Here is a 10426-nt window from a genome sequence, read left to right on the forward strand (position 1 = left end):
TATTTGTATTAATTTTTGTCAAAATAAAGTCCCGGCCTATGACACCCCTTTGTTTATCTTGAAATGGACTCGTCCATCAGTTTGACGTTTAGTTTTTTAAAATGGCGGGCAATTCTTATTTTAAGGAAATTAAGGATAATAAGCCTTTTCGTGGCAACAAAAGCCTTCCAACACATGTGGATGGAAATTTTAGAAAATTTTAAGACCCCCCACGAACGTGTCCGCGCCCTATTTAACTCAAAATCGACAAAAAAAGTCATCTGTGCATGATTTAAGGGTTTTTTTGCAAATTTAAGGGTGAAGGAGAAAATTTTGACAGTATGAATATCAACTCAACTTTTCACAGACTACTTGATTCCGTCGAGAAACTTGAGCAACCTCAAAAAAGGCCGTGACCTTCAGTTGCGTCAGTACCATTACATTTATATTGAATAGCGTATTCTAAGTTTAAATTATTTTACAGTTTAAACAATGAAATCCAATATACAAAGATGTAACCACTGAATCGTGTTTCAGAAAATTCAGAGAATCTAACGGTTACGTGATGTTATCAAGCCCCCCAGGTACGATCATGAAATTGATAAAAATGGGTTAGAGAGCACCTTAATTAAGCGTTTTCAACAACAAAAATTTGCGGGAGAAGCCCCAAATTTTTCACAATATTAATACAAAGTTCACATAATTTCGTCGAAATGTGAGGTTATGTTACTCCATGCTTCATGATTACTTTTAAGTTGGTAAGGGTGTGCGTAACATTCCAACTTCAATTATTTTTCCACGATAGTACTGTACAATTATTACCCAAATTTGTTTTTTTGCGGCTCCTAAAAATTTGCCGCAATGGGCCCGGGCCCACGTGGCCCCATGGTAAATCCGGCCCTGGCACGTAAACTGAAAAACAGAGGAATCTGGGAAAATGTGGAAGAATTTGAAGTAGCTAACGAATTGGAAAAACGGGAATATTCGAAATGGGTGGCGTACGAGTTACGACAATAATTAATACAAAAATCAGCGATCGTGTCCTTCTGGTTCAGGTTTAAATTTATTCATATAAGATTGTTGAGCAATGTACCTAAAGCTAAATTCGCTCAAAGGATTAGAAAATCTCATTGATTAATAGGAAACTTCGTTTCGCGTTTAATGCAAAAACAATTAAGAGTCCTGTTCGGTTGCAAGTTCCAAATTAGTGAAAGAAAAATTGCCATCTACAAGGAGATATGTATAAATTCTCTTGTAGCTTCTTTTCACTTTTTCCAGTTGGAAAATTTGCAAGCCAAAACTGTACCTATGCGGGGGACTCTCAATAAGAGAATGCTCATGCAAATAGTGTTGCAGATTTAACTGAAGTTTACCCAAAGAAGCTTGTGCCATAAAAGTCAGTACCTGCATTATTTTCTTAAATTCGGAAAAAAAACGTCCCCAATTTCTCGTGTATAAATTTAGTCGAGAAAATGATATAAACAGCAAAAACAGTTCTAATGAAGCTCGTTTGTCTAACATCAAACTTACCCATCTGTTTAACATAAACATGAAATTTACCCCCAGAATAAAAATTAGAGACGAACTAAATAATTTTTCAACAATCAACAATCGAATCCGCCATTCACTTTTGACACGAGCATTGACTTGCAAAATCTAGCCCTCTGGTGGCGGTCCTTCGTATCCGGCAATAATTCTTTATTCCTACGCGAACTCGAGGGTTGTAAGGGGTGGAGCGTCGAATCGTCTACACCCCGAACGTTCGCGTGGGTTCTATTGTAAAAAATTAAGAAAAATCCAATGCTTATATGAGATATTCTGTCTTTTTAAAGGTTTTTTTTTGTACGGTTTCTTGCAGGTCGCGTTACAATTTTAACTTGCAGCTTTTGTGAATCTTTGTGAAGTTATAGCGAAATGCGGATTAGTTCCGGCGTCAGATTTAGGTGCATGAAGAGAAATGCTTTCTAGGACGCTGGCAGCAACATATTTTTGCCTACCTACTTTATTCCTTCACTGCTGACTTGACTTGACTGCTTTCTCTTTTTTCCTATACTTAGAGGTACAAGACGCACCTCAGAAAACTCAATTTTCCAATTTTCTAATTTAAAGTATGCCAGAGGGGGCAACGCCAACGTCTCGAAACAAATTAAAGTCTCAAGTCCCAACGTACCCATAAATGTATCCGTTAGTCTTTGGTTAGTTTTCAATACTTTTGCCAAAAGAAGGCGCTGGTTTCTCATTTTAAGAAAATGTGAGTTCAATCAATGTTCCGGATGTAGGTATATTTCAATTGTTAGTTAAGATTTACTTTACCATTAAACGGTAAACTAGTTTATGAGTTAGTTTCACGCTATAGTAGGATTTTCCTTAGTTTGCGCATCGGTGTATTATGACGTCATCGCTAAGTATGTTTACATAGCATCATGCAATCAATGGAAGAGAATATGTTCGTAGGTAGTCACACGGACAGTGCTGCATTGTGGGTAGGATACCCATTACATCAACGACATCTATTGACCAAATGCCTATGTCGCGATCTTTTACTAACAAGAGAAACCAATTTCGAAAAAAAATTCAAAGGGCTGTAACTTTTGAACTAGTAGCCCAATCTTGGAACTGTTTGAAATTATGGATTCTACAGGCCACATTCTATAAGAAAATTTCTTTTCCGGGTCGATCTGAGACAATTTTTTTTTCGGGGCTCAAAAAAAGGCAGTGTATAACCTTCCGTTTTTACCAAAAATCGACTACACCAAAATTTCTCGGGAACACACTTTTTCTTATTAATTTGGGTGCGTAGAATCCAAATCGATTCGTACTTTTTCGATCAGACTTCTCAATCAAAAGTTATAGACTAGAAACCAATTTCGAAAAAAAATTCAAAGGGCTGTAACTTTTGAACTAGTAGCCCAATCTTGGGGACTGTTTGAAATTATGGATTCTACAGGTCACATTCTATAAGCAAATTTTTCTTCCGGGTCGATCTGAAACAATTTTCTTTTAGGGGCTCAAAAAAAGGCAGTGTATAACCTTCCGTTTTTACCAAAAATCGACTACACCAAAATTTCTCGGGAAAACACTTTTTCTTATTAATTTGGGTGCGTAGAATCCAAATCAATTCGTACTTTTTCGATCACTTCTCAATCAAAAGTTATAGACTAGAAAACAATTTCGAAAAAAAATTCAAAGGGCTGTAACTTTTGAACTAGTAGCCCAATCTTGGAACTGTTTGAAATAATGGATTCTACAGGCCACATTCTATAAGAAAATTTCTTTTCCGGGTCGATCTGAGGCAATTTTCTTTTAGGGGCTCAAAAAAAGGCAATGTATAACCTTCCTTTTTACCAAAAATCGACTGCTCCAAAATTTCTCGGGAAAAACACTTTTTCTTATTAATTTTGGTGCGTAGAATCCAAAACAATTCGTACTTTTTCGATCAGACTTCTCAATCAAAAGTTATAGACTAGAAACCAATTTCGAAAAAAAATTCAAAGGGCTGTAACTTTTGAACTAGTAGCCCAATCTTGGAACTGTTTGAAATTATGGATTCTACAGGCCACATTCTATAAGAAAATTTTTTTCCGGGTCGATCTGAGACAATTTTTTTTCCGGGCTCAAAAAAAGGCAGTGTATAACCTTCCTTTTTTACCAAAAATCGACTACACCAAAATTTTTCGGGAAAACACTTTTTCTTATTAATTTTGGTGCGTAGAATCCAAAACAATTCGTACTTTTTCGATCAGACTTCTCAATCAAAAGTTATAGACTAGAAACCAATTTCGAAAAAAAATTCAAAGGGCTGTAACTTTTGAACTAGTAGCCCAATCTTGGAACTGTTTGAAATTATGGATTCTACAGGTCACATTCTATAAGAAAATTTTTTTTTCTGGGTCGATCTGTCACAATTTTTTCTTCGGGGCTCAAAAAAAGGCAGTGTATAACCTTCCTTTTTTACCAAAAATCGACTACACCAAAACTTCTCGGGAAAACACTTTTTCTTATTAATTTGGGTGCGTAGAATCCAAATCAATTTGTACTTTTTCGATCAGACTTCTCAATCAAAAGTTATTGACTAGAAAACAATTTCGAAAAAAAATTCAAAGGGCTGTAACTTTTGAACTAGTATATTAAGATACAAGTGTATAATCAAGTCTTTAAAGCACGCGCAACGAGTTTAAGGGCACGACGCAAAGCGGAGTGCCTTTAACGTTGCAAGTGCTTTAAAGACCAATTATACACGTGTATCTTATAGTATTTTTTATTATACCTGCAGTATAATTTAAAAATAGGAAATACAATGAAGTCATATTGACGTTATACTCAAATATACATGTCTAATTAAGTGGGCTGGGTGTTCGTAATTTCACGATTGCCATGGAAATGTCACTTGACGTTTGCTTAAAGGCCCTTTTTCGCACGCATTTGAGTGTTTAAAACGGAGATTGTGATTCAGGTATAATAAAAAATTTTTTTTTCCGGGTCGATCTGAGACAATTTTTTTTTAGGGGCTCAAAAAAAGGCAGTGTATAACCTTCCTTTTTTACCAAAAATCGACTACACCAAAATTTCTCGGGAAAACACTTTTTCTTATTAATTTGGGTGCGTAGAATCCAAATCAATTTGTACTTTTTCGATCAGACTTCTCAATCAAAAGTTAGACTAGAAAACAATTTCGAAAAAAAATTCAAAGGGCTGTAACTTTTGAATTAGTAGCCCAATGTTGGAACTGTTTGAAATTATGGATTCTACAGGCCACACAGAACCCAGTCACCCACAAAAATACAGATCGCCAAGCGTATTAAAAACCTACTGACTGTTAAACATTTGGCATATTCATAACTAAAATTCAATATCTATCACTATGCAGCCCTAACGAAATTCGAATATAAATCCTACAAATATTAGTAAATAAACAAACCCTATTCAAGGGTTCCCGTTACAGTGTTCCATCCGAAACAGCCTGAACTGCTTGTTCCGCTGTTTACGCACAAATTTGCTGTTCTTTGACGAATTCTTGGTACTGTAACAACAAAAATATTTACATAATACCGCAGTTTGAATATGAACCCGGGCAATATTTCAAATCAATCTCAGTACATTGAAAATTTGAGCTGAGCGTTCTATTCTGGATTCCAAAATACTTTGGTAAGATCCACCAGGAGAGGTAGGCTATAATTCCAAAGGACTTGCGACTTTCAAGCAGCGACCATCTTGCCTTTAAGAGGTTTTGAGGCCAGCAGTAAATCACAACCCATCAATCTTCCAATGTGAGAAGAAAAATGAGCTTAGAAGAAATGCAGATTCCTAACGAATTTTGCCCAGGGCCCATATTTAGACTACCTCCTGTACCACTTAAATCTGCGCACATTTTGTTTTTGTAGCCATAGTGCTGCTTTTAAAATTTGTCTTTCCCACTAGCCGACATAGATTGCCGAACCGGGACCGTTCAAGGTCGCTCACCACCTTGCGGTGACCTTAGAAATTTGTTGAAGGCCGGCATATCATATTTTATAAAAGCGTCAAAGTTAAATCCTTTCTTTTAACCGCTCGCCGCGAGCGCTATCGTGGATTAACACGCATTGCCTGACGGTTTTCTACCAACAACTAGTTCCTAATACTTTTATTTTTTAAATCACGCCCTTTCTGAGACCTACAACATTCTCAATATCACTCTTTTTCTATTCAACCAGATTCCTTGACAAGAAATCGACTAATCGTGTAGTAAAAATCCTGATGAGCAGACAAAACCTACACCCCTCGGTGGAGCCCAAACCGCTCGGCGGGGCTCTTGGTCACCATTGTTCCGGCGTGGGCCTCACCGAGTTTCAGTCGAGGTGCGTCATGACTGCATCGTCTGCAGTTGCTGACGCAATGGAGAAGGCGCTGGAATGCTCAGAGTCATTGTAGTCGAATGCCAAGACCTGCAGTAGTCCTTGAACTGGTTGGAGAGGATCGTCCTGCTTATTAATCTCCGAGATGGCGCGTCTCTGAAAATTCAGATGTACGTCCACTAGGCTGATACAAGTTCCCTGATGGCACGCCCGCCATCTTGAAGCGTCCCCAGTTGCAAGTTGCAGTACGCGGCACCTAGTAAGGAGGAGCGCTCCACAGGAGCAGTGGCGAAGGGATCAAATCTCTAGCTATCGACATCGAAGAGGGGGCCGGGCTTGCTACCAGCACCATTAGGGGTCGACCAATATGTTGAAGACCTTCTGGCTCGTGTGGTGGCTCTTAGCTCCAGCAAGGAGTCTAAATCCTCGACATCACCAGAGGAGGACAGAAACTAGTACCAAAGAGTAACTGATTCTTTGCTAGTCGGAAACGCGTCGTATACTGTGTGAAAAGGAAAACAGGTGAGAACGCATTCATTTAAAAACAAGAAATCTTTATGACAGCGCTTTACAGCTCGACATCGCATCACGTCGTCGAACTGGGTGCAGCGCACGTGGGAAAAATAAAATTTGGAAAACTGGATAGAATGAATGTGCATTGTTGGTGGTCTAACAATTTCTAAACGCAGCGTTATTCGAAAAAATAATGGTCGCGCCATCTCTGCTGGTCATAAGGAATTAGCATGTTTCAAATGGTGGGAAAACAGGATGACTGGAACTGGATTACAAATCACAATTTTTGAGGCAAACATAACCTATTTTGTGCCGTTACGTTTTGCATCCAAAGTGTTAAAATGTTTAGGAATCAATACGACAGTGATGTAACTGTATGGAGCCCCCAGGGCCGACTGCACCAGGTGGAGTACGCCATGGAGGCTGTGAAATTGGGCTCGGCGACTGTAGGTCTAAAAAGTGCAACTCACTCGGTCATTCTTTGTCTGAAAAGAGCTTCGTCGGAACTAGCGGCCTACCAGAAGAAGATCATACCGATCGACAAGCACATCGGTATTTCGATTTCTGGGCTCACTGCAGATGCGAGAATTTTAAGCCGTTACATGCGTACGGAATGCCTGAATTACAAGTACTCCCTTGACACCCTGCTGCCAATCGCTCGCCTAATCGGCCAGCTCGGCAACAAAATGCAGCTGTGTACGCAGCGATACGATCGGCGGCCGTACGGTGTCGGTCTCCTAGTCGCCGGCTACGACGACCAAGGCCCCCACATTTATCAGACGTGTCCGTCCGCGAACTTCTTCGACTGCAAGGCGATGGCAATTGGTGCGCGCTCGCAAAGTGCCAGGACGTACCTCGAGAAGCACCTGGACGAATTCGCCGACTGTCCCCTCGACGAGCTGGTCAAGCACGGTCTGCGAGCGGTCCGCGACACCCTACCCAACGAAGTCGAGCTCAGCACGAAGAACGTCTCGATCGGTTACGTTGGCAAAGGGCAAGATTTCAAAATCTTGGACGACGACGAAATTGGAATTTTCCTATCCATGATCGAAGGCGAAGAAAGGAGAGTCGGCGGGGGAAGCGGCGGTACCGGTGACGAGGTGATACGTCCAGAACCGACGGGGGAAGAGGACGAACCCCGAGATCCTATTCCGGCAGTCGCCATGGATACGGAGTAATTTTGTTAAGCATAATTTCCGGTTTTCTACGTGTCGTTTGTACTTTCAATGATCAAGGTGTTGTGCCGTGACTGTTTCGACTTGAAACAGTCACGGCACTCAAGCTTGAATGGTAAATAAAACGTTTATTGATTTATTTGTTTATTTCGGATTCGTTTATTCCGATGGATTCCCAAAAATCCATTCGAAATTGAATTAATGCTTCCATTTCATCATTTTGACAAACAAATGTTTGTTCTTGTACCTTGGTCCTGCAGTTCAAAATTAATAAGAAACAGTGTTCTCCCGAGAAATTTTGGTGTAGTCGATTTTTGGTAAAAAAGGAAGGTTATACACTGCCTTTTTTTGAGCGCTGAAGAAAAAAAATTGTCTCAGATCGACCCGGAAAAATTTTTCTTATAGAATGGGGCCTGTAGAATCCATAATTTCAAACAGTTCCAACATTGGGCTACTAATTCAAAAGTTACAGCCCTTTGAATTTTTTTTCGAAATAAGTTTCTAGTCTATAACTTTTGATTGAGAAGTCTAATCGAAAAAGTACGAATTGTTTTGGATTCTACGCACCAAAATTAATAAGAAAAAGTGTTTTCCCGAGAAATTTTGGTGCAGTCGATTTTTGGTAAAAAAGGAAGGTTAAGTATTCAAATACTATGCGAAGTATTCGAATACTTTACGAAGGATCCAAATACTTTGCGAAGTATTCGAATACTAAATATTTGTGAAAGTATTTGAGTTACAAATACAAATACTGCTTCCATAAAAGTATTTAATTACAAAGTATTTGAATACTTTAAAGGATTTGAATACTAAAAAGCATTTACAAAATCGAATACTGCCCAGCTCTGGGTCCCCCTTTTAGCCAGCGAAATTTAATAGCCGTCTGGCACACCATCAAGGTATAGGCTACCTACTGCAAAAAATTCCAGGACTCTAGAACCATTCCCCTAGTAGTTCAAAACGGTAGAAGTGGGTCCAGACGGACGGACAAAGCACATTGTTTTAATTCTTAAAAAATGCGCTAAAAAATAGCATATTAAAGTCTAGATTCAAAAAGTTCAATAAAGGAAATTTTTTTTGATTATTTGAACGGTTTTAAATTTTTTATCTTTTTGATCATCCCTGGTGCGTTATATTTTTGAAAGGATAATGTAATGTTTTTTTTTACATTAAAATATACAGGGTGATTTATTTAAAAAATCTGAAACTGAAAGTTTTTGACTTGACTCCCAGAAAAAAGAAAATAATTCAAGCTTCCGGAAGACTCTTCTAAAGTCTTTGATGCTTTTGGAAGCTGTCTGTTGGCCTTAAAGAGAAAGTAACGGTTTTAATGGCCCAGTCTCGGGCCCAGTAATGATAAATAAAACGCTCATTGAAGGTTTTAATTATTCCCAATCAGTTCATTTTGTTTAGCTTGTAGTATTCGTTCAGCTTCGTGGATGTAGCTGTCGGCTATCGCGGTAATTTGTTGCTCTAGGTTTCTTTCTGTGTCTATTGAAAGTCCCTCCTTTCGCTTCAAACTTTTAAATTGCTTATTTTGCACGTCTCTAATGCCATCTTTACACTTCACGAACAAACTCTTGGCGCCCTTGGCCAGATTTTCGCGATGCTCCTTCGTGACCCTGTAAACGACACGGCTGGTCATCGGCCGCCGCTTCGGCTTTACTTACGTGGGAACCGGTATGTAAAGCGTTGTGCCGTCTTGCTGAGGATTTAAGTTCATGCCGGACTTCGCGATGGCTTTAAGCGCGGCCGGAATGGCTTGCGGAAATATCGCCATGTTCACCACTACGGTTTTGGGATTTTTTCTAGCTATCTGTGCTAGCTCTTGCAATGTGTGGTCTTTGCCGTCGACATTCACGATGATGGATTCGATTGATCCTAAGAAGAAAACATAACCAAATTGTCTGTGCAAAAAAACCCATACCTGCAGAAGACCGAATTGACAAATTCTTTACAAACTCTTCCTTAAGAGTACCAATAGCTCTCTCCATGTCTTTTCGTAATGCACCTAGGTTAACAGCTTCCGCTAGCTGGGCTTCGTTTACCTCGACTTTTGCTTTATCTGAAACATATGGACCTTATTGTCTAGGAACTACTCATTACAGTACTTTTGTCTTTCTTCTTATCTTTATTCTTTGCATAACCCCTCAAGACGTTGTACATTGGTAAGTTGGGCCGAAACGAAGAGCCATCACAGTGGCATACAAGTAGAGGTGCCTGATGAAATTCGGCATTCCTGAAACTATTAGCAGATTTTGTAAAGCTACTTCTTGCTACTTTTTGTAAAAGTTTAAACATTTTACATGTAAATATTTTTGAGGTTATGTTATGGCTAGTGGCCGTGGATAATGTAGCGCTTTAGTTAATCCAGCATGCGCCAATGCCACCTATTACTACAAATCGTATTATTGTGGAATTGGCAACGCTGAATTAATTGATGGGTGTACAAATTTACCTTTCAAAATGTGACTTCTGTATAAAAGGAATATAATCAGAGATTATCCCAGTAATTTGTTAACATTAGTACCTTTTTAACATCTTTGCCATCTCGGTTAAATTACGATCGAGTATCGTCAGGGTAGAGCGAAACCATTTAGGCATTAATAAATTAATTATATACCGAGCTCTTCGGCTTGGGAGGTTTTGGATGCGAGTGAGCTCACTTCTTGCAAGGTAAGAGTTGCCTTAATGTTTTACTTGTACTTGGTTCTACACGTGTGATGTTTTTGCCGTAATATCAATTTATTTTGGGAATCTTATAAGAATCAGTAATCAATTTAGTCGATTATTCTTGATTGGAGATCTGTTAGACTGGGGAATCTCAATAAGATTTATGTGTAACGTAAGTTATAATTTTGAGTATGTGGGGGAGTGTTTTAAATATTTGTATTTTACGCTATCCCCTTGTGGAGAGAATTTTCATTT

The 10426-nt window shown here is 39.0% G+C and overlaps 2 protein-coding genes across 2 annotated transcripts; one reads left to right on the plus strand and one right to left on the minus strand.

Annotated features, from left to right (window-relative positions):
- The first annotated feature begins 6582 nt into the window (after positions 1–6582).
- LOC116181191 (proteasome subunit alpha type-1-like) lies at positions 6583–7637 on the plus strand. Its single transcript, XM_031501474.1, has one exon. It carries the CDS (start codon positions 6665–6667, stop codon positions 7499–7501), a length of 837 nt encoding a protein of 278 aa, XP_031357334.1. The 5' UTR covers positions 6583–6664; the 3' UTR covers positions 7502–7637.
- A 1229-nt stretch (positions 7638–8866) lies between these two features.
- On the minus strand, positions 8867–9838 carry LOC116180599 (ribosome-recycling factor, mitochondrial). Its single transcript, XM_031500678.1, has 4 exons — positions 9610–9838; positions 9426–9563; positions 9169–9379; positions 8867–9120 (listed from the first exon to the last, which is right to left on the minus strand). The coding sequence occupies exons 1-4, from the start codon at positions 9797–9799 to the stop codon at positions 8880–8882; spliced, it is 780 nt and encodes a 259-aa protein (XP_031356538.1). The 5' UTR covers positions 9800–9838; the 3' UTR covers positions 8867–8879.
- Between the last annotated feature and the right edge of the window lie 588 nt (positions 9839–10426).

This window comes from Photinus pyralis, unplaced genomic scaffold (genome assembly GCF_008802855.1).
Source record: "Photinus pyralis isolate 1611_PpyrPB1 unplaced genomic scaffold, Ppyr1.3 Ppyr1.4_LG9, whole genome shotgun sequence".
Classification (NCBI taxonomy): Eukaryota; Metazoa; Arthropoda; class Insecta; order Coleoptera; family Lampyridae; genus Photinus; species Photinus pyralis.

What these genes read in the sequence shown, in the direction of transcription:
- LOC116180599 (XM_031500678.1), bottom strand. Translation starts at nt 9,799, where the DNA reads ATGTTTAAACTTTTACAAAAAGTAGCAAGAAGTAGCTTTACAAAATCT. An exon ending in AGATAAGAAGAAAGACAAAA is followed by an intron (nt 9,564 to 9,609) that starts GTACTGTAATGA and finishes CATATGTTTCAG; the next exon opens with ATAAAGCAAAAGTCGAGGTA. An exon ending in GTCAATTCGGTCTTCTGCAG is followed by an intron (nt 9,380 to 9,425) that starts GTATGGGTTTTT and finishes TTTTCTTCTTAG; the next exon opens with GATCAATCGAATCCATCATC.
- LOC116181191 (XM_031501474.1), top strand. Translation starts at nt 6,665, where the DNA reads ATGTTTAGGAATCAATACGACAGTGATGTAACTGTATGGAGCCCCCAG.